Raw genomic sequence first — 23,472 nt, 5'->3', positions numbered from 1 at the left:
GGCGACCAACGAAGCGTAAGTAGACTATCAGGAAGGTGAAGAGTTGCCCTGGCTCATACCCTGATTATTCCCATGGAGTCCCCAACCACTGCTCCCTAAAAGTCGTACGCAATAATCACCTTTAAAGGTCACAGCGGCAGTCTTCTTGAGGCGCTCTAAAGTGCCACTATCTTTGGATTTCTGATTGCCGTTCTCGGCACCATCGGGAACATATCTGGCCTTGGGACGATGCTTGTTGGGATCGAACTTCTGGTTTGCGAAGATGTCCTTCATGCAGCTGGTTAGCCGGGAGCTCAACTGGTGGTTATGCGACCTTGCTGGTCGAGGTGGTGATGTGGAGCTCGCCCTCACCACTCGTTGTGGCTTCTTGGGCAGGTCCTTGGGTTTCGTCGGTTTCGGGTGCTTGTGAGCCACCCAGTCGGCACTAAGGTGAGGGGATATGTCGTGGACATCCCGCATATCCGGATGCGAGGTGGACAAATAGCTCTGGGTCTGCGGCTCTGGTGACTCGTAGCGCATCCTCAGACGCTCGAAGCAATGGCTGTTGCTGCTAACGCTCCTCGTGGGACTCGATCGAACGGGAATGGGTAGTTCTCTTTTCAAGGCCGCTGTCTTGCTGATGATATCGATGTGGGGCATTAGGCGATCCTGTGCGCTTCGCAGACGTCTTCTTCCGCGTTCCGGCGATGGCGTGGCTGCCCTCAACTCGAATTTATGGGTTAACCGGGGCACATCCTCCTTGGACACCGCCTCCGTAACGGTGTCCGGGGCGTCTTTGGATCCCGCACTCATTTCGGGATCGCTGCGCGCCCTCCGCAGCGAGCTAAGCCCAAAAAAATCACGCCGCTCATTGGATGGCTCCCGGGATTGTTCGCCGGACTGCTGAATGCTCTCGAAGTGCTGACGCATCTTTCGCACCTCGCCGGTGTACACCCTCTGCAAGTAGGAGCTGGAGCAGGCGGAGGCCTGCGACTGGGGCGAAAGACTGCGCGACCGGTAGTAGGAGTCCGAGTAGAGCTCAAGACTGCCGTCTCCGTGATCCGGTGATCCGTTCCCAAAGCTGATAAGCTCGGTATCGTCGGGCGGACGGTCGGGCGGGCTGTGCAATTGAAAATTTACCCGGGCCGCAGGACGCTCCCCAAATACGCCACTCAAGTCGGTCAGGGAGTTACTCAGTTCCTGGTGGTGATGAAGTTGCCTGGCTCTCTGACGTTCCTGCATGTTTTGATTGATGAGTCGCATAACCTCAGCTTCGTCAGGCGAGGAGTCTTCGCGAGCGTGGTAAATGGTCTTGGGCGGCTCATCGAACTGGCGATCCTCGAAGTACTGTATCTTCTGGCTTATGTCTTCGGCCGGCTCGCGAGTTTCAACTTTCAGTTCCGGTTTTGGCGGTGGCTTGCTCTTAACCTCCTGACTTGGCGTGGGCTTTGGTCTAGGTGGCACATCCGGCGGTTTCGTCAAGGTCAACTCAGCATTCTTGGCTGCAATGGCGCCACGGGTTTCTCTTGCCACCACCACCGGAGATTGACTGCGAGTGGAGCGAGGCAATGACTGATTTGATTGCTGTTCATCTCGCTTACGTTGAACTGGTCCCAGTAGCTGATCCTTGGAGATGGTGGAGTTGCAACGTACCTTCAGACCATTTGGACGCGAGCCCTTTTCCACGGTTACAATATACTGCTCTTCGACGGCAGGAGCCTGGCGATTCCCCGAGTAGATCTCGTTCAGCTGCTGGGTTATCTTCTTAATCTGATCCTTGGACAAAGTGCTCACTAAGTCGTTGTCCAAGTGACGCTCCATATCGGGTTCAGCCGAGGCCTGGTGCTCCAGACTGCAGGCCAAATCAGCCACCGTGTTGCGTCTCCAATGGCGATGAACTGGCTCCGACTGGAGCTGCTGCTGCTGCCTGAGAAGATTTAACTGCTCAAAGTTTTCGCGCAGATCCTCCACAGACTTCTTCTTGGCAACCAGTGATTGGTCGGCGTCTTGACGCCACTTAATGGAGTCTATATCTTTTGAACGGAAGTGAAGATCCCTTTGCTTTTGGTCATCTTGTAGCTTTCCAACTAAATATTGCAGCTCTTTTTCAGCGCGTTCATGAAGTCGGACTCGGCGCCACTCATCAAAGTCCAGGTGTTCAGCATCCTTCCTCAAGGGATGAAAGCTGCTGGAGGACGTGGCTCTTTCCAGCTGACCCACTCGCTCCAAAGTGCTGTAGAAGCGATTCAATTCAGTAAAACGCTCACAATTGTTACGATACCGACAGCTGGGACTATGACGTTCCAGGTGAGTCAACGAAGTGGCACTGTGGGCAAGCTCTCCGCATTGGTAGAGTCCATTCGATGGAGCTGGAGTAGCTCTCTTGCGCTCATCTGCGCTGCTAAGGCTGCTAGCCCTGGCCAAGGACTGCTCTTTGTCCTTGGAACGCAGGCTATCGATGCGACGACGAGATGGCGATCTCACCTCCCGGCTGATTTGGGGCACCCTAACCTCTCGAGTGGGCGAAAAGCGACGCTCCTGGCTCAATTGTGGTGATTGAGGTCGAGCGATGTCCGTTACGGTCACTTGTTTCGGTGGACGCTGCTCCTTGCCCTCATATTTCCACACAAGGTCCTCGATACACGGTTGCTGGATCGTATGACTCTCGAAATCGCACACATCCTCCGGACAGAACTTGTACTCCTGCGGCAAGGACATGGCCTGTTTGGCGTTGTAATCATTCCAAAAGTTGGTCTTCTCTCTCACTGATTCGCTGTAGGAGTGGACAGTAACTGGTGGTGGTGGCTTAGTAGTAACTTTCCCAGACTGACGCTTCCTTGGCACGTGTCCTTCGCTTCGACTGCTCTGGAGTGGAACCAGCGCTTTAGAAAGTGATCCTCTGGACCTGCCAACATATGTCTTGGGTGGTGCTATGGGCACAATTTCCTGGCGCACCATAGAGTCAATGGAAAAGGTGGAGTTACTCCTCGGCAAGCTGTCATTAGATCCGTTCTTTTCCTGGCCCTTTCCTGTTTTCGAGGACGACTTCCTCAGCGACCGAGTTCCGCAATCCAAAAGTGTCTGGGGTCGCACCTGCGGGAAGCACATGGTCTGCCTTGTGGTAGTGCTCACTGTAGTATGACGAAGTCGTGGCAAGGACTTGCTGCGTGAGGTCGCATACGAACGCACTGCCTCCCTCACCTCTTGGGGGGATTTCAAGGAGGGATCCCTTAATATATTGGTACTGGCCTCAAAGTTGGTGCGATTAGCTGGCAGCGTGTTCTCCAGCCGCTTTTTTTCCTCAGCGAAGCTTCTTTCCTTCGATATGCTTCTACCAAAGGCCACAGGACTTCGGCTGGAATGACGAAGGGCCAGAAGACGAGCGGGGCGCCTACTAGGACTCGACGACCTCAAACGCGATTGCTGCTGCGGCTGCTGGACCCGACGGGTGAGTCGGGTCTCCTTGGTGGCCGTCAGAGTTTGCAAAAGCGTGGACACCGCTCCCGCCGACTTCGATCGGCAAATGGGCTCACGACGGGAACAACTCGAAGTGGCCACCTTCCGCAGGGTGATGGTAGATACCCCAGGGGCAGTTCCACTCGGCGGTTGAAAGCACTGCTCATGCCTGGACTTTGAGGCGGAGCTTAGGACTCGCACCGTGCTCTTCGTGCAGCTCGACTTTCTGTGGGGCGGCCTTGGAGGTGGGTCATCCTGTTGGGACACTTGTTGCTTCTTGCTCAACGGAATGAACGAGGGCAGATTCTTCGAAAGCTGGGAAAACATCTTCACGGGCTTCTTGTCTCTTCTCGTTGTCAAGGATTGGGAAGGTGGAGGGGGAGGTGGTGGCGGTGGTGCAGGCGGTGGCGTTACTGCTTTTCTCAGGGGTTTCACTTCTTCTTCCAGCTCCTTGGTACTGACACGAATCTTTGTGAGCGTGGGTGTGATCTGTATGAATTCGAACTCCTCCAAAATTTCTTGGGGATGGCATTAAAACGGATTTGAGATTAGCCAGTGGCTTCTGTTGTTTCGGTGGTGCCTGTGACAGTGCCATAAACGGTGGTGCTATTTTATTTTTATTTGTTTTTTTCTTTTAGGTGGAGCCCGCCTCTTTAGGGGCAGACAAATACAACTTCAGGTGAGCAGTGATTGTGGGTGATGGAGATACAACCAGGGCAATAGGTGGCAAAGAGGTTAAAGGCTTAAATAGTTTGGTGTATAAAAGATAGACCTTGGAACCAACACCGTTTGCAGGATTAGTGAGTAGATAGCCCAGCGACTTACGACTATGTTAAGTATAAGATTAGAGCTACGGAAAAAACTAACCCAAAACCCAACAAAGTGTGTCACTTACCACGGGGTTTCTCGGGCGCTGGTTTGCGGAAGCCGAGCAGGGGAGGTTCTCCGCCTGCCTGGAGACTCTTGTAGGCCTGCTTTTGTTCAACGGGGCTAAGGGGACTGCTCACGGGTACCTCCTTCTTGCGGAAGACCAGATTGGAATCGCTAGTATACCCGGATTCCTTGGCCAAAGCTCTGAAAAAATAGGAAAGGAATGGAGGTTATATAATATCATGAAATCATATGAAGTTCAAGCTAGATTGCTTGCTTACCTGGACAAGTTACCTTCAGTGTACAATGGCGATAGTTTCGATTGTTCTAGACTCTGTTGGAGGAAAAGATAAAGTATATGAATGAGCATTACTTTAGACACAAGGATAAAACTGGTCGAGAGGCTTCTATTAGTAGTTCTGGTGCCTTTTGCAATGATTCCTGTCTCGCTTTCATATATCTGACAGATCGATGGATATTCTGTCCGGGGAAACTTACTCCGATGCCGTCGAATTCGTCGACGAACTCTATAATAATGCGCGGGATGCGAGTATGCTCCCTAAGCCACTTTGCGAAGGATATGGATCAGGCATTTTGGTAGGCGGTAAATGGTAGGCAAGAAAAGATTTAAGAGTAAGCAAACAGTTGGGAACGGTTTAGTTCACGTTAGACAACGGAAAACGGTCTCGAGTAGCTCAATCGGAAGGTAAATTAACTAAGACTAAATCTAGATAATATAGTAGAGATCATACCCCGTTAAAGATGTCCATCACTTCGTCCCACCACTAGAATTGTGAATAGAATAATTGCTGTGAGTTAGAATATTTGAGGCGATCTGAATGACAGATTATGGGTGGTGAATGTGAATGCTTCATGGTTATGGACCCGATAAGGGCTTGATGGGTATTATCGGGGCGGTGTCGATGAGCTGGGCAATAAGCTAATAGTGATCGGTGCTGCGGACAAGGCCAGTAAAGTAGTTCCATTGAGCAAATACGACTTATTGCTTTGCGTGGGTTAAAAATGATGGTGGTGAAGTGATTTGTCCCAAAATAGTGAGCATTTCGGTCACACTGATGAAATGTGAATGTTCTCGTAAGTGAAACTTACCTCCTTCTTTTCCTTTTCGGAAACTGATGAATGACCTGTTGTATAGTTCTCGATGCGTCCTGGCTGATTCTTATACGAGCTTTGCGCTGATTTAATGGGATTTGGCATAGTACCATACAACCTGCAACATAATAGGCAGGTATTCGATTAGTAAGGTCCATTAATACGATTACATTGAAAATATACTCGTAATGACTCACTTCTCGTCCTGGGTTAGGTTGCGCACATTGACAGCCGAGGAGACGGACTGAACACGGTGCGGATTCTGGGTGCGGTACCTCACCGTGGAGTAATCCGAATCGTAGTTGGGTTCGGGCTCTGAGACGTATCCGTTGCTCTTGTATGACGGACGGGCTGATCGGAGATAGAAAAACTGATTAGTCGGGGTAAGTATTCAGTTGTACAAGCACAAGCGGTTTCTCAAGCTCTACTTCACATAATCATTACTTCGTCTTTGTGGTGAACTGGCGTACATGATGTTAGCGTTGGTTTGTGGCTTTTCGTTTGGTGAGTTAGGCCTTAGACTAGGTTAGTCGTGAAATTTAGTAGAAGCTTCCAAATGATCAATGATCTAGACATGGGAACATGGAAGAACTCATATGAAGGTAAACCAAATAATACAGCATGCACGTAAACAAAATAAAACCAAAATAGAATGAAGCTTTCTGTGTGTTAAAGGTTAGAGGTGTCTAGACCCTGTCTATATGTATAGGCAAAAGCGGGCTACTAAAAGGAAGGAGCTACTAGGGGATAGCATAGTTTATAGATCAAAGAACAAAGAATCACCTCTGGGACACTTGTAGCGAATCACGAAATCATCTTGAGGCGAAAGCGAATGGGGAAATGAGAAACGAGAAGACACCGAAAAGATAAGTCGGAGATCTAATCAGACTGAAGCATTAAAAGGATTGGGGAATGGACATTTTTTGGGAGTCGGAATGAGCTGGGATACGAATGGGGGGTTGTGGTGTACTAAGGGGTTTTAATGCTTCAGACGAAGGGGAAAGTGAGTGACATTTACCGCCGTTCTTCTGCTTGTGAATGGTCTGATAGAGACGCTTGTACCATTCATGCTGATGCGGCTCCTTGACCTCCTGCATGTGGATAAGGATAAGGAACAATACTCGTATCAATTCGTCTCACTTCGAGTTCAAAACCCCCGACATGCCCCCGTGAATGGGGCTTCCATTACCGATCTCAGGATGATGGGCATTCCATCGTTGGTCACCGGACCGATGCCGTCGTACTGCTTTCGCCCTAACTGTGCCATTTTCCGGGGACGATCGCTGCCCGTCTCCGGTTCGCTCATATACTCGTGCTTGACTTTGTAGACTGGAAACCGCAGATGGAGTTTGGTTAGTGTTTGGAGGTCTAGGGGCGCTCGGATTATCGGTTTATTGTTTTAGGTTTAAGGGTTAAACGGGGACACAAACATCACAGCTACATTCAGTGTTGTGCGTCGACATGAGCTCGCTTCACCTGGTCACTTGCCCTACCCTATATACGGCTATACTTACTGACTTCATTGGGCCTGTAGGCTGGACGACTGGCGTCGGACAGCTGGCGCCGCACAAACGGCCTCTGCAACTCCGAGTTGGACGAAGAGCGTTCGAATGCTTTTCGGGGCGGTAAACGACGGTAAATCGTTAGCGAAATCGAGAGAATTTTGGGACAGAAATGGGGGGGACAGAGGTGGCATTAAGTCGACTTTTTCCAACGCTCAAAGATAACGGTGCTACGATCCACTAGTATATGTTTCTATAATTTAGAATTGCACCATTAAAGAATTCTAAATTTCCCATTATATAAAAAATCTTTGAGTCTGGAAATCACATTTGATTGACACTGTAATGTTAGAAATTTGATTTTTAACAGGTATACCAATAATCATCTCAGCTATATACAAATACTGCGCACCAAAATATCAACAGGTAATTGATATTTCGTTGTACCAAAATAGAAAACAAGTTATATTTCGTGAAGCAAATGTGATCGTTTTGGAAATCAGAAAATAGTGACGTTAAGAATTGTATATCACGTTTTATCTACAAAAGTATATCAAAGATTCTTTCCTTGGTATCCCCAGTATAAAATATTTATTATTAAGTAATTCAGTTTCTTTGAGTATTGGATAAGGACCTGACTAAGTACTGAGAGGAGAGGGAGCGAAATGCATATAGTACTTCTGATCTTGTCGGAGACACTGGCACTGGGCGCCACGGGACCAAAGTGCCCGGAGCAGTCAGTTTCGGCGTAGTCCGAGTTCGAGTTCACGGAGTTGAGGGAGGCTAGTGCGGTGGGTGGTGGGGCACCTTCTCCGTTCTCCGTACTGGACCACGGCGGGATTGTAGTCGTCGTCTTCTGTTGCTGCTGTTGGTGCTGCTGCGCCGTATAGCGACGGGGCAGAGTGGGGGACTCGAAACGGACCGGACGGAACTCCTTGCGTCCGCTTAGCACCGGTGACGGTTGTGGCGTCCAAACGGGCAGCGAGGGCGGCGGCGGGGGAGGGGGCGTGGCCGATGTGGTGCCCGATTGATTTAGATCGCCGCTGGAACCGTAAGGTGTCCACACGCCTGTCGAAAGTTTTTTAAAAGGGTGAGCTAGTGTGGGCGGTGGTCTTTGGTCTTTCATGTGGCTGGTGACATTTTCAGGGGCGCCGGCGAGTTCAGAGATTGAGTTTTCAGCCCCGACATTTACACTTGTCAACAAGTTTATGCTGGCTGACTATGCTTAAACCGCAGATCTACTCGAAAATAGCTTTTTGGGCAGTCAACAAGCCGAGCGGAGACAAATTAACAAACAAACACAGCGACGGGGAACAGCCATAATTAATACGACGGCGACCGAGGAAGCCGCCATTTGGCAGCCATTCAAAATTTGGCCAACACACATAGGCACACTCACACAAGCACAGACACATATACGCACACTGACGCTCCTCTCACACGGATGGAATGAGTCATCGCATTTGGCGCATGTTTAGCATTCACAAAACACACACATATGCAGGAAAATAAAATAAATTTATATTCCCGACCGTTAAAGAACTGGGCGAGGTGTGATACTGAGGTTCCCATTACACTGAAAACCTTTCTTTTAAATATCGACTTAGCTCTAAAACTGATTACCAACAAAACTAGGAAATGCCCATAAACAATTATTATGCATTTTATATTATAATGGTAATAAATCATTTTAAGCTTTCAAAAACTTGATTAGCACATTAGAAACATTTGGATTTGAGAAACCTAAATATGATAAATGTGATTTGTGATCACAAATTCAACGAAATGTCTAATGGTCATACAGTTTGAAACATATCATCCATTTTGACTGGTATTTAACCAATTTAATCCACAAAAGAATGTCGTATAGTCTTTTGCATAATTGGAACAAATTGCCTTCAATTGTGACTTTTCTTAGCCAGCATTATCTTGTTTATTGTCAACTAACCCTCGCAACGTCTGTGCAGCTTTGCATTGGCTCTAGCCAAGAACTTTCGTTCTACAGATTTATTTGCCACCTGTAAAAAACAAAAACCACAAACAAGCAACGCGAGAGTACAGACACATTTAAAGACTCGGATACACATAGATATAGCGATGCCCTAGGCGCATTGCCTTCGAGACATTGACACGCATTTTGCCGAGGAGCAGTGGTGCTGCCTCTAAATTCGTTAGCGGATTTCTTGGGTTTCACAGGCGAAGTGGGTGTTGGTAGAAACTGTTAGGGGAGGTGGTGAGGTGGTGAGGTGGTGCTGATGCTGGTGATTCGTATGTGGGCGCGCTGACGTCTTTATTCAATCAGCACTTAATTGAATTATACAATCGAATCAAAAGGAAATTTCTGCTTGCAAATGTCAATCAAACTCGCACACACTGAGATCCTCTGAGTCACTCAGATTAGTCGCTTAAATCTGAGGGATTTACCTGAGCAGATTCCACGATACGACTACGGACACCGATACGGATACGGATACGAATATGGACACGGATGGTCCACCGATTTGGAATTCAAGAGCGATTTGCTGATTGAGTTGCTGACTCCGCGCACGGCTCGAGGCGAACTGAATTTTGCGTGACTCGCCAGCGTCGAGCAGAGCTAAAAGCCCGGGAATGGGGATGGATTCGGAATCGGATTCAGATTCGGAATGGGAAACTGTTAGGGGAATGGCTATGGGCAGGAGAAACAAAGGCAAGAGCCAAACAACACACCCAGTTTTGGCTACGGGAGGAGCCTCCGCCCCATAGCCGCAGTCCCCAAATAGCAGATCAATTACCATTCTGGCTGCTCAGTGCTCGATCAACCGGAGACAGGGGAACCTCGAGGGGAAAACGCCAATTATGCGTGCAATGCGAAATGGAACGGAAGTGTGTGCGCCGGAGTACAGTGAAGCAGCTACAAAAGTCACAAACAAAACATCAAAACAACTCTTCGGCAAAGCCAGACAAAAAGCAAACCCAAAACAAAAAGCAAAGCCAAACACAAAGCCAAGCCGATTGGTTTGGCTTGACTTGGTTTGGCACTTCCGGTGGCCACTGACGCTACTACTGCTGCTGCTTTAGAACAAATCAGTCGGAAAATTCGAAAATTCGCTTGGAAAAATGTTAATAGTGGCACTTGAGAGCGCGACACACCCGCTAAGGAGCGCCCGCAGTCGAGCAGAAGCCGCATTTCGCTGGCTTTCGTTGTTCGGGGCAATTCATTTCAAATTTATCGATTTGCGCATAAGAACCTATTGGGAAAACAACACTAATGGGACTCCACTGAACACAAAATATCGTAAAAGACAGATTTGAATTCTTGAATTGAGCGAAATAGTTTTCCATCACAACATATCATATCGACGTGACCATATTTTCATTCATTTCTTATAAAACTATAAAACAAAAATTAACTTATTCAGATATATTAAATCCCGAAACCAGTCCTCCACTTTCCTCAGTGTTTGAATCATTGCAGGGAACCATTTAATTTTAACTCTGGATAGTTTGTAAAATGCTTTTTCAATAGCGGAACCCATATGCTCGCTGCGGCCTTGTAAATTTCACACAAAAGGTGATGGAGAAAATAGTTCAGGAGGAGTGGCCGGGGGATCTAGGCAACCTGTCACGGATTGGAAACGGGAGTTCGGATCGGGAGTTCCGAGTCAGAGTGCGACCTGTCAATTGGACATGGGTATGAGAATGGACTTGGGTGCGGCTGGCTCTGGCAAATTAAGAGCATTTCCTGAATTGATTTATGTGGAATTCTGGGGAGTACGTCTGTATGTGGCTCGTGGATAGTGCGCGAACTCCTCCGCTTGGGATTATTTATGGAGTGCATATCTGCAGTTCATTCGGAAATGATTGGAAAAGCCCTAGTTGGATGCCGCATAATAGGATTAGGGAAGTCATTATGATAAGAATAAATCGTCTACTTTATTTATTTTATAAAACATATTATTTTTTATAAAATTGTTTTAGTTGTATTTGTGTGCAGCAATCAGAAATTCAAAATATATATAAAACCAAATTTATCTTTGATTTATTAGTTTCCCAAGCTCTATGAAGTAATATAGCTATAAAATTGTGCACATAATTATAGCCGGATTCCAGCACCTTATGTACGGTCTGTATATTTATCCATCTGCCCACCTATTCACTCATGAATGCCATTCCAATCGCTATTATTAAGATCTCTTTTCAGCAGATTGATAATCCCAACGGTGGCAACGTCATCAAACAGAATTAAATCGCCAATTCCCGGCCAGCAGCGAAGGCAAAGGAATCGTTTTGTTCAAGTTCAACTGAATTTATACCAAACTATAAATTATTTTCACTCACTAAAAGTCTTCAAATTTATATTTTTCAATCTTCGGCATGGCAAAATAAAAAGTCTTAACCGAAAAAAAAGAGAATGGGGAAAATGTTAAAAATAACAGCATACAAATTAATGCTTTAAATAAATGTGTAGCAGATAGAAATTTCCTAAGCATAGATAATGCCATCAGATGACGCCAATCAAGGAATGAAAGTTTGATGGATTTGCCTTCGCCCCTTAAATCCTCAAAGGCGTTTTATGGCCCACGGCGGATCCAACGGACCTGGCCAAAATAACATCAAATGGATCTTGATGGCGACATGGCAGAGTACTCTGCTCTCCGTGTTGATCTTATTTAGCAGGCATTTTTATTGGAGACTGTAAAAAAGGCATCCGTGTGGGCGTCTAACACGAATAGCGAACAACAATTGGGAACATTGCAAATATTGTAATAAATATACAGCATTTTCTCCCTCGGATTTTACGTCATGCCGTATATTTAGCAATGGCGCACCTCGTTCCAGTTTGGATTTTCCAAAATGTTTCCCTAAATCATGTGGAAATTTTTGGTGTGTGCACAATTAACATGAACTAATGTGAAATATTTAAAATAAACAATCGCATCTGCCAAAGGCAAAATCAAGTTCAGCCCAACTGAAAAAAAAACTAAAATGAAAGAGCGAACACAAAAAATTATCTATAAATACGAGCAATAAATTTGAAAATGAATAAGTCGAAAGGTAGAAAGTTGACGGGAAAACTTGGAAATCGCGACGAAAGAGCTACTCAACTCAAGTCTTCTTCGGCTTCGCCAGCAAATCATCAAAGACAACCCACTGAAAACGTCATGTTGGCCATTTGTCACACTTGTCGTGAATGCATCTGCAGGATGCAAACGCATCCGCCAGATACAATTTACCTGAACCTGGTGGCGCGCGCGCCTTGAATTTGGGTGCAAACATCGCGGTGCCCGCCGTGCTTTGTGTGTGCTCTGCAAAAATTGAATTGCAAATGGCCAGAACGGCGATTTAGATCGGAATACTTCTCACTTTATACACTTCACTTCGTGTGCAGCTCGTGCGGTATCTTTACGATACTTTCACTGCGGAAGTGGCAACACGTTTGGGGGCACACAAACAAATTTGAACACAAAACACTCAACTAACCCTGCCCCATTTGTGCTGTGGAAATATAGAAGCGACTTCTTTTTTGAATTCAAATTCAAATTTCCGACTTCGGACGTTTCTATATTTTCTATTTTCTGTTTTCTGACGCGCCTTCGCGTTGCTCACACGACTTTAACACGACGACGACTACGAAACGGTTGAATTTTCGGGCAGGTTGCTTGGACTTTCGTTAGCCAGATCCCAGCCGAAAAATCTCAATTTGTGTGCGAGCGCAAGACAACAAATTTGTTGAACGTTCCCGTTCTCAGATGAAAAATTCGTATTTCTTTCCGTTTCGCCCAGTATAAACAACCATTTTTTTATGCTTTCGTAAACAGAGACAGTGGCAGGAGAGGAAGCCAAGAAGAGCGATCTTCTGGGCATTGAATGCGAGAGATCTTCGACTCAAGTGGGTCATAAATTATGGACACAGTGTAGATAAAGATAAAAAGATAAATATTCAGAGGTGTGTGTAAATGTGTAGGCGAGTGTGGCAAGTGACCAAGGAGAAGCCTTCACGTCGTATACGCAATGTGCTGAAACAAAAACGAGCAAACTTAGTTGCCTACTTTCAGGCAGGCTAGCAAAGTTCACAATGTTTATAGTGGGTTTTGCTAACAATAAACTTAACATTATTGCACAGATATCGTGAAGGGGTTAAACAATTAGACACAGGGGTGGTTTGCGGGGTGCGTGGATCGAAAGCAGGGGGTGGAGAGGCGTTCTGGGGTTTTCTGACACACCATTCGCGTAGAGGAAGCCCTTGGCCAGCTGCAGTTCGCTGTCGATCTCCTTGAGAAGATCGCTTTCCGACCAGCTGCGCCGCTGCCTCTGCTGCTGCAGCTGCTGCGCATTAAGGAGGAAGCGCGTCTGCTTGGGTGGGCGTGGTCGCAGCCGGACACCCATTCCCGTTGCCGCTGAGTTCGCCTCCTCGGTTGCGGTGGCTCTGTCTGAACGATAGCATTCGGTTAGATCTTCGCCATCTAGCGGAGTCCGATCGTCCCCCCTGCCCCGTTCCAATTTCAGCATGCACATTCGCTTGCACACAGAGAAAAATCGCTGCAATCTAATTTTGTACTTCGTTATTTACGTGTAGAACAAGAAAAAATAACTTTCCACTTTTAAATGCAATGTAACTAAAAATATTGTTTAACATTTGAATTCAAATTTAAATTCACATGAATAAAATAATTCTATATGGATTTCCATATCTTTGAGGAAAGCGGTTGAACCATAGATAACAATAACTCAATTACAATATCGCACTTATATTTTTTGGAGAAGAGAACCACTTTTAAATATATTTTCCCAATAGCGGGCTTTAAAATGTAGGCCTTTTTATCTTCTTTTGTAAAATTGTTAAAAAACTATCCATACTGTTTTATTTTTTCTAAAATTGACTGTACTAATTGGTCACTTTTTTCTAATTGATGATAACAATAATAGGTATTTTTCTCTGTGTAGACGCTCTAGCCCAATTGCCCCCGATTCCGTAATTCTCTTTTAAACAAACGGATCGTCTGTCGGACTGCACTTTGTGTCCATGCAATTGAATGGAATTAATTTAAAATTTCCGCTTAATCGCAATTTCGCTTGTCTTTTCCTTACTTTGTTCTCGTTTCTTGAGCTTGATTGCAATTCTTGAGGGGCAGATAAGTCATCACGAGGGGGTGGAAGGGGGTTTTATAAAGCCGCGAAAGGGTTAAGCCGCATTAAGCCCTTGGGCACTTGAGCTTTTGAGTCTTAAGCGAATGTTTGCGGATTACAAAGCCAAATGATTTATTATCTAGACTTAAGCTAAAGATAAGACAATTATATGTGGTAAGTTGTGGAAATATCAGGCAGTTTAAATTAAATTATAGTCAAAAAATTTCAAACTGAATTGAAATAATGATGAAAAGAATAAGGAAAATGGTAAGAATAAGCTGCATAAATATTGAGACAACCTCTAATACTTAAAGCAGTTGGGATATTAATATATCGTTTTAGTTCTTGATTAACAGCTTGTTTGGTTTATTCAAATGCGAAATGTTTCCCAAAACGATGAGTCGATCGTTAACATTTCTGGCATTTATTTCCCAAGCATTTTGTTTACGCATGTCTGATATTTCTCAACCCCATCGTCTGCAAATATCTGTACACTACACTACACACAAATATGGATTAGTTGTTTTTTCAAGCACATCGTCTCTCTCTTGCGGGACACATCACACAACTAAAAGGAATCGCATGCGGAATATATACAACGAATATCGAATGGATGCAACGAAAATACTCAAATCAAGTAAACAATTTGTGGTTAATCAAATAATTTCGTTTATTAAACATTAAACAACACTAAATATAATTTTCGGTTTCGTTTTATTGCTAATGCTTTAAGATTATTTTCAATGTTTTGAACATTTAACAAAGTTTCACAAACGCAATTTGGACAAATATGTAACTTGTTTATATTTGATTATATAACATGGGCTGAGAGTGGGGATGCTGCATGCAGCTGCAGGGGAAGGCGCATGAAAGGGGCCGGGTCAAGGGTTAGGGGTCAAAGCATTCGGATTGTGGTTCAGGATGGCCCTAGAAGGTGTTCGAGGCGGAGTGCTCGAAGTTTCGCCAGTACTTGTCGAACTCTTCGTGGATTTTCGCTCGGAAGGGTGAGCCTGCGAAAAACTCGTTCAAGCCGGCCCCGATTTTTCCCGGCTGGGGATCGCTGTAGCGATTTATCTGATGGATTGTGGTGTTCCTGGTTTCTGTTTCTGTGGCCTCGTCTGTGTGGAGGAAGTAGGAGCAATTCGCGCACAATAAACAATCAGAAGAGAGAGGTAGAGATATACAAAAGAGAGAGATAGGACAACACCAAGTAGCTACGGTATATGAGTATATGAGCGAGATGGCCAACAACCAGATAAAGGATTACTACCAACTTGATTTTAACGGATGGAATTTTGGTATGGTTTTGTGAGTAACTTCATATCGATACCTTTTAAGATCAAGTTTGATTGATATGTGTGATCAACTTAGGAGTGTGTGGGAAAGGTGAACTAACTGAACTTGTTCCAGGCGGTCAGCAGGGATAAGCCCAGCAACAAAGCCGTGCCCAAGATGCCGCCAGCTGTGCTGGATGAGGGATTCAATGGTTCAGTGGGTGGCGGTGGTGCTGGTGCTGGGGTAGGAGATTGTACTAGGGATGGGATAGAGGATGGGGTGGAGGAATCTTTAGCTGGGGACGAACCACAACCGGGATTGGAGTCGGAGTCAGGCGATGAGCTGTGGTTACTGGTTAGTTCCAGGGGGATGTTATGACTCACGAGCCGCGCCGTTTGCGAGCGTTCGCGATAAAGTCGGCCGCGATTTCCCCCGGAAAACTGGGCGGGAAACTCACCCTGGACGGAAGGCGGTAGCCTGGAAACCTTGTACGTCTTCACGATGCTCGTCTTCTTGGTGGCACTGCTGTGCGCATTGTCGGTGGCCTCCTCCCTGCGCTCCTGTTCCTCGTGACGCTCCATTTGGGCGCCATCTGGCAACTGTTCGCTGGTGGAGAACTTGGCGAACTCCCGCAGGTGCCGTGGCAGCTGGCGGAGATTGGCCTCCGCCTGGCCCTCTAGTATGCGTACTGGTGGCGCTTCCACATCCGATTCTGGCTGAGATTGGGCCGCAGGCTGGGGCTGAGACTCCGCCCCACTTTCCCAATCGCTGTCCGCCGGCATAGCCAACTTGTGACGGCGCTCCTTCACCCGATCCAAGAATTCATCGCTTATGGTTGTCTTGTCCACCGCGGAGTGATCGTGCTCATCCTCAATCTTTGATATGCGTATGATCTTGTGCTGGCGCCGCTCTTCCCGCTCAGCCACCTTGTTCATCCACTCCTCGGCCATTTGCTGCCGGAATACCTCATCCTCGCTCAGAGTTGGCAGCTTGGCGGCGGGCCTGTAGCTCTCCCTCCTTTGAGGAGCCGGCAGGACTGGAGCCCTCTGCATTTCCTCCATTAGACGACGGCGCTCCTGCTGCAATCGCTCCACTTCAAACTTGAGCTCCTCCTCCTTGGATAGTATGTACTTCAACTGCTGTTCATGCAATTCCCTCGGCAGCGAGGATCTCCTCTGCTGGCGATCGTAGGCAGGTGGTGGCACCTGCTGCTGTTGCGGAGATGCAACTGGTGGCGGTGCTGGACTCACGCCTCTTCGCGAGGTGGTGCTAATGTACCTGGGATTGGGATCCCTCTCGATCATGGAGTAACAACTGCCGTAATGAGGTCGTTGTTGCTGTTGCGCCTGGTTCAACATGGGGGCATGGGTCCTTCTGCCTCCGTAGGCGTTGAAGGTATCGTAGCTATATTGACTAGAGCTGCTCAGATCGTTGGTGCTGGCGGAGAGGCGGGGAGCCCTAATGCCATGTGGTGTTCTCTGATTCTGGCGCTGATAACAAATCTCCACCTCCCTGGCAAAGGGTCGTGCTATGTTCTCCGAGTATCCCAAATCGTTGGCATACCTAGACCAGTCATCCTGAGCCCCCTGATGGTTATAGTGACCCACGGTGGTATGCGGACGTGGTGGTGGCTCATTTAGATTGCACAGGGACTCTGCGCGTCGGGAACGTGGCTCCAGCTCAATGGGAATCTCATGAGTTCGAGGTGGTGTGGCCTCCATTTGTCGCGGTACCGAGGACATTCGCTCCTGTCGCGACTTTGCCGACCGCTCTATTTCCCTTTCCAACTCCTGCATGTGGGCATGTCTTCTCTGCTGCAACTCATCTAGTCTCGGATGACCAGTCGCGGGGCGAGTGAAGCCACTGAGATCGTACATGGAAGCCGACTTCTCCCGCTTTTCCCGTGTGCTTTGCAGCTCGGCGTGCATCTGCTGGGACAGCCTATCGAAGTCCTTGAACACGCGGTCTTGATCCAGCCCGTTTTGCTGCTCCCGCTGCTCTCCAAAAGCATCCGCAGCGGCCTTGGCACGCTGCCGAAATTCCTCATACGTGCCGTTGCCGCTGCCACTACCGTTCTCTCGCGACGACTGGCTATTTTTGGGCGCCACGCCTCCATCAATGAAAGTGTTGCCGTTTAATTTCGTTGCTGACATAATTGGCGGCGGGGGAACAGGCGGTGCGGGCTGGTCCTTGGGTGGATCGCCCTGCTCCTTCTTCTCATGACTGGAAGTGCTCACATCGTAGACTACCTGACCATTCTCCAAACGTTTCTTGGACTCGAAGCTACTCGTCTCGATGTTGGAGTACCGCTTGGTCTGACTGACAGGCTGATGGCTGGGGAACTCGATGTTGGAGAACCGCTTGCGCTGCTCCTCGAAAATGTCGCCCCTGTGCTGGGGGAACATCCTGGCCAGCTCACTCTCCATGCTATCCAGCGTGGGAAACTTGGCGGTGTCACTGGACATGGTCTCTGTGGTCGCTTTGTGGCTGGAGGTGGTGGTGCTGCTGCTCTGGCGGTGCTCTGCCGACTGCTGGGCACCAAGATCAGCTGCTCGCCTTGGTTTATTTTCAAGCGATGACGATTCGCATTCTGTGATCTTCTGCTTTTGTTCGCTTGCGTCATCTCTCTTGGCGTTTTCATGAGCGGTCGCCTTGGCCGCCGTTTCGGCGCTCTTCAACGGTACCGGCGGGGGAGGGACAGGGGGCGCCGTCGGCGAGAGGCTCTTGCGCAACTCGCGCATCATGGCCGCCGTCTTGAGCATCTCGCTCTGCTGCTGCTGGTGGTCCTGCTCGAGAACCTGGGCCTTGGACAACTCATGGTACCCCCGACGCTCCACGAACTTTTGGTGGGCATCTAGCAGGTCATCCGGCTGGGTCTGGGTGTTTACCAAATCCCTCTGGCCGGGTGACAGGCAGACCAATACCTGGGGATCGGACTGGGTGGGCAGACCCAGCCAGGCGGATGTGGACTTGGTCTCATTGGCGTTTAACTGCAGCTCCTTGATATGCGGCAGCTGGGGCATGGGATAGGGCATCTTGCTCTGGGACTGATCGGCTATGTTCTGGGCCACACTGGCTAGCTCCTCGAGCACCTGTTCGCCATAGGGCATGGAAGCCAACTGCTCGGTGCACAGCAGGCGCAGCTTCTTTATGGCATCCGTATCCGTGTCGGCCACTGCATCTGCATCCGCATTCGCAACCGAATCTGCAACTGAAAGCTCTGGCTCTGATTGGGGAGTGGGTGGTGCGGGTGGTGATACGGGTGGCGGTACGGGTGGTGGTGCGGGCTTTTGTCTGAGTGGCGGTGTGGGTGGCTGAGCGGTGGGTGGCGGTGGGGGACTGGCCAGGTTGATGGCCGTGCATTGGCTGTGGGTGGTGCTGTCGGAGCAGTGGGAGTCGTTCGACTCCTGCCGCTTCAGCTGCAAGGAAGCTAGGTGGAACGAGGAGGACTCGGGACTGTAGGGTGGCACGGAGGCGGGAGGCGGGGGAACGGGCGGCGGCGACGGCGATCGCGGTAGTTCACCTTGCTCCTGTTCGCGCCGCGTCATCTCGATCAACTCGCGCACTTTGTCCATGTTGCGAACGAACTCCTCGCGCGTGGCCGCTAGCGGCGATGCTGCCCCGAAACTAATAGTCGATCCGCCAGATACATTTGTATCTTTTGCTAATTGTTCGCGATCGGCGGGAGTGGGCGTCGGCGTCGGCGTCGGCGTTGGGGCGCTCAGCAGCGAAGACTGCGAACTGGCGAGCGTCGGGTTGGCGTTAACAGGTGTGCTCTCACGACTCTGCTCGCCCTCTCTCTCCGTCTCTGTTTCCGTTTCCGCTTCCGTCTCGCTCCTGTCTGCCGTGGTGGTGCTGGTGCTGCTCATCTCATCATCCGGCCGAGCAATCAACCGGCTGGCATCCGTATCCAAGTCCACAAGGGCCCTCTCCGCCAAGGCGGCGGCCTGTTCAAGTTCTAGTTCCATGAGGTCAGAGACACTGCTGGAGGCCGAGGAGCTCAGGTAAACTAGCTCCGCATCCTCGGACTGGGGAGACAGGGTGCTCTGCAGTCGGGTGCAGCTCTCCAGGTCGGTGGAGTCCTCCAGCAGTCTAGTTTCGAGCTTAAGAGGCGACGGGGCCTCCTCCCTCCGCTTGTGCCTGCGGCTGAAGTCCAACTGACTCCTGGGAAAGGTCTCGTTCAGCTTGGGCGTGCGGATCCCCGTCTGATCGCTTCCGCCAGAGGAGGCAGTGGAGTTTCTCCATTCGTTCTCCTCTAGGATGCTGTCCAGATAGCGGGGATTGAGCAACTGCGGCAGGAAGTGCGACTCCAAAGCGTTCCGTTTTTGGGCACGTTTCTGGCGCAGCTGCTCCTGCTGCTCCACTCGGCTGCTGGACGGCACCTGCTGATCCGACGGCGATCGTTCCGGTCCCACGGCTACAGATCCCTCTGATTCCGAGTCTACTTCGCAAACCAGCGGCGACTGCAGGGAATTGAATTCCCCGGAGCTGCAGTCGCTGTTCAGTTCCAGCTCCTGGATTTGCACATCGCGCGAAAAGCGCGCAAACTGACCACTTGACACGTTTTTCGGAGACTCCACTAAATAACGGGGTGGTGGAGATAGGGTTCCGGCCAGAGAACCGGTAGTGCTGCTGATCTCCTCGAAAGTGGGCTTAGCATTTTTCTCTTCGTCGGTGGTTTCCAGGTGTATCTGATGGATAATCACCTTGGAGGTGGGCTTCAGTGGTGGAGGCTGCTGGAAACGAGAATCCTCGGCTTGAAACTCAACTTTTATTTGGAATTCCTTTTTGGATTTCCGTGCAATCTCTCCATTTTGCTGTTGGGCATTATTTAAAATGGGTTCCTGTTGCTCTTCCTTCTTATGGGTATCTTTAAGGACTTGTGGAACAGCAACCGGTTGTGGAGGTGCTTCAGTTGATTCCTGCGGGTGCTGTACTTCATTTTGCTCCTGTTGCTGTGCGTTTGGCTCCGTGTCGCTTTGTTTTTGATAACTTTGGATGGCAGCAACGTGTTGCTGATGTGCATTTTCTACAAATTTCATAGCCTTTTCGAGTTGCAACACATATTGCTCCTGTTCCTTCGGATCATGTTGCGCTTCTTTTGGATTCTTTTCAATGGTCTCATCGCTCAAGTAGTCCACTTCATCGTAAACTTGTCGATTATTTTCAACTTCGACAAGTTTCTGCTTTGCATCCTCCGAAAGATGACTAGATTCCGGAAGTTCCTTTTGACCTTTTTCATTTTCTTGTTCTTGCTTAGTTTCAACTTCCTGATGTGCATCGGGTAGCTGCTCCTTTAAATCCTTGACCTCCAAGTGCTGCTCCTTAGGTGTCACTACTTTGGGTGGCTCTGGAGATAGATCTGTACCATTGGCCTTGTCCTCTTCCCTTACGATTCGATGAACTATGACCTTGGCTTGTCGGGGGCTGCCGGGTGGCCTTCTTATAATGGTGGGAGGTGGACGCACCTGCTCTTCGGCATTTCCATTAGACGCCTGCTTATCGGACTTTTCCTTGCGGTGTTTTGAGTTTTTGGCACCCATTTCTGCCTTTAAATCTGCTTCTTGTTGGATGACTGTTGCTGGTTGCTCGGATATTTCCTCAATTTTTTCGGTTTTTTCAAGAGTGTTCGTCACCTCTTCGCTGTTTTCCGTTGGCCCATTTGAAACGCTGCCAGAATTTCCATTATCATCTACGGAGAAGGAAGATTGTGCTACTGCGATCTGAGTCTGGAAGTCCTGCTGCTCCTCCCGATCCTCCACCCCGTCTGCCTGCTGCTGATTGTTTTCGTTTTGGCTCGGATTCTGATTTTGGTTTTGGTTTTGGTTTCGATTGCGTTTGTTGCGATTGCGATTGCGATTACGATTGCGGTTATTGGGCATCGTCTACAGCACTTTCGCTCGATCTGAACTAATGCAGTTTTCCTTGTGTGTGAGATATGTGTGTGTGAGTGCTTTGTGCTTCGTGTTTCGTGTTTCTTAATCAGCCAGAATCTACAGTACAACTAAGTGTTGTTTCGTTTTTCGGTGTCGTTTATTTCTAGTTCCCTCTGTGTGTGTCACTCGTCGCCAGAAACTCAAACAGAACTGAACTGAGAACCAGAACCGAGAGCCGGCGGCATTCTGCTCACGACGACAGCCGGCAAAATCGAAAAAAAGAAAATAAAAAATAAAAACGAGCACTACCAGCGGAAAATCATAAAAAACAGCGACGTCGCAGCCGCTGCCGGCGTCTACGCCACCCCGCCCACCGTACACCGCCCACCGCCTGGCACGCGTCCGAAATCGTTATGCTTTCAGGTTGATTTTTCGCTGCCGAGATCGCGCCTTTGTCTCCGATTGCCTCGAACTGTTTTGGCCAAATTAAATTGCGTTTTGAATACTGAACTTTCGCTCTCGTTTCGAGGGTATGTTCGATTTGAGCAGCTGACACGGGGTGAACAATTTTTTAAATATTTTTTAAGATCGCGCTTCCCGTTCCTCGTGGCGCTGGCGACCGACGGACAAGGAATGGGCCGTGGGCTTGCCACGATTTCAGCCGGGAGCCAGATCCCCAGTCTCCCACTCACACACATTTTTACAGACAGCCCGATTCGGATGCACAGTGGCAAGTATTTGAAAATATACACACAAAATGGAAAATCGGGGAATTCATAACGATGCTCATGTTCACAATACATACGGAGAAACAGAAAGTCGGAGAGCGGGAGAGAAATGTGCAAAGCCAAAACAGAACCAGAATGCAGGGTATTTCAAAGACATCAAAATACCCAGGAGACCGAGAAAACAACAATATGACTTCTAGGTCAATGCAATTTCCACAAGCCAAACAAACTCATAAAGTCCGACGAGCAGAAAAGAAACGCTCGGTTCGAAAATATATTTGGCGCATCCATAAATATTAGAAAATGTTTTTGGAACCCGTACATAATTTGTTTGTGGAATTTAAGCTAACGAATATATGCTTTCAAAAATAAATTTTTTTAAATGTCCCAACCACATTTTTGTCTTGAATTTCGGTTGATAAATGTTCAGGAATGAAAGATGTAAGACATTAAGGGAAAATAAAGTATTTAGAGGTCAAAAAAATCTGAGAAAATATTTTCCAACCATTTAAATTGTTTAATTCTTTAAGTGCTTGATCCTAAGAACTTTCTTGCAATATGCCCAATATGGCCCAATGCAGGGCATTAAGAAGAGAACTCAATACGGAAATAGTTTGCCACAGTTAGAGTTTGCTTATATGTATGTATCTTATGGCCGACGAGTGTGTCGGTGTATCTGATGAGTCTGCGCTGGCTGTGTATCTATATACAACTTATGGCATTTTAAAGATATTTTTCGTGCGTAATTTCTTAGATTTTTGTGGTCACAAGTCTCTGCTTTCGGTGTACTCTTGAATAATTGAAGCAGCCTATATCCACGCGCATATATATAGCTCTCCCATGCATCATCCTAGTGGGCCATGCGGTTAGTAGTATTCCGCTTTTATTTTTAAAGGTACTTAATGGCTTTCAATTTCTCTTGTTCTGTCTGGCCCACAGCCCCATCATCTCCATTAACTTCCTCCGACTAGAACCAATCTAAACTGAAGTATCTTTGTGGGTCTGTCAGGTGCCAGACGACCCAGACACGTGATGGGGGGTTTTGGCCCGGGCATTATGCAATTTCTGCACAGTGTGACAGACACGGGGATACCAATTAGGGTCCACTAAAACGGTCACTTCCCCTCCTCACAAACCCACTCACTTAATGTGTATTCTCAATTGGTTTCGGTTTCCGTTTGGCCCCGACAAGTTGCCTGAATCACTGACGTACGAACATCCAAGTAGCCGCTATCTATATCTGTGAATCCACTGTAGTGGCTTCTATTTTCTGTTTTTCTTGCCCCGTAATATCAACAAATTCGAAATTGATTTCTGCGCCTCGCCATATTTGCTGTAGAACACCACACATTTTAGTTATCTTTTCTGGGCTATCGCTGATAAATTTTGCATTTTTTGATAAAGAACGTGGGGTGCCTTGCGAAAAGTTTTGCTTTAAATGGAATTGATGGAATTCTTTGTGGCGCTGAATGCAGTGAGGAAGATGCCTTCTTGGGAAATAATTAGAAACGGAACTTTGATATTTAAAGATGGATCATAGATGGTCATCAAAAGAAGCCTTTC

General features: G+C 48.0%; 1 protein-coding gene across 24 annotated transcripts in view; it reads right to left on the bottom strand.

Moving 5' to 3' along the window:
- Nucleotides 1–23,472, bottom strand: part of LOC120446604 (sorbin and SH3 domain-containing protein 1) — a 29,861-nt gene extending 6,389 nt beyond the window's left edge. For 2 of the 24 annotated variants that reach the window (XM_039627820.1, XM_039627829.1), the window contains exons 1-12: nt 12,384–12,536; nt 12,137–12,208; nt 7,599–7,988; nt 6,933–7,031; nt 6,608–6,747; nt 6,437–6,509; nt 6,202–6,234; nt 5,616–5,769; nt 5,416–5,536; nt 5,058–5,090; nt 4,587–4,639; nt 4,331–4,509 (exon numbers count right to left, since the gene is read on the bottom strand). In XM_039627820.1, the coding sequence (XP_039483754.1) occupies nt 4,331–4,509; nt 4,587–4,639; nt 5,058–5,090; nt 5,416–5,536; nt 5,616–5,769; nt 6,202–6,234; nt 6,437–6,509; nt 6,608–6,747; nt 6,933–7,031; nt 7,599–7,988; nt 12,137–12,208; nt 12,384–12,393 (1,357 nt within the window). In that variant the 5' untranslated portion in view covers nt 12,394–12,536. Of the gene's footprint in view, nt 1–119; nt 3,954–4,330; nt 4,510–4,586; nt 4,640–5,057; nt 5,091–5,415; nt 5,537–5,615; nt 5,770–6,201; nt 6,235–6,436; nt 6,510–6,607; nt 6,748–6,932; nt 7,032–7,598; nt 7,989–12,136; nt 12,209–12,383; nt 12,537–13,126; nt 13,334–14,682; nt 15,149–15,762 lie in introns of those variants that run through there. The other 22 variants (XM_039627714.2, XM_039627722.2, XM_039627845.2 and 19 more) reach the window with 22 other exon arrangements.

Source organism: Drosophila santomea, chromosome 2L, assembly GCF_016746245.2.
Source record: "Drosophila santomea strain STO CAGO 1482 chromosome 2L, Prin_Dsan_1.1, whole genome shotgun sequence".
NCBI lineage: Eukaryota > Metazoa > Arthropoda > Insecta > Diptera > Drosophilidae > Drosophila > Drosophila santomea.
Note: the sequence above shows the minus strand (reverse complement) of the source record. Positions and strands in the feature narration are given on the sequence as shown.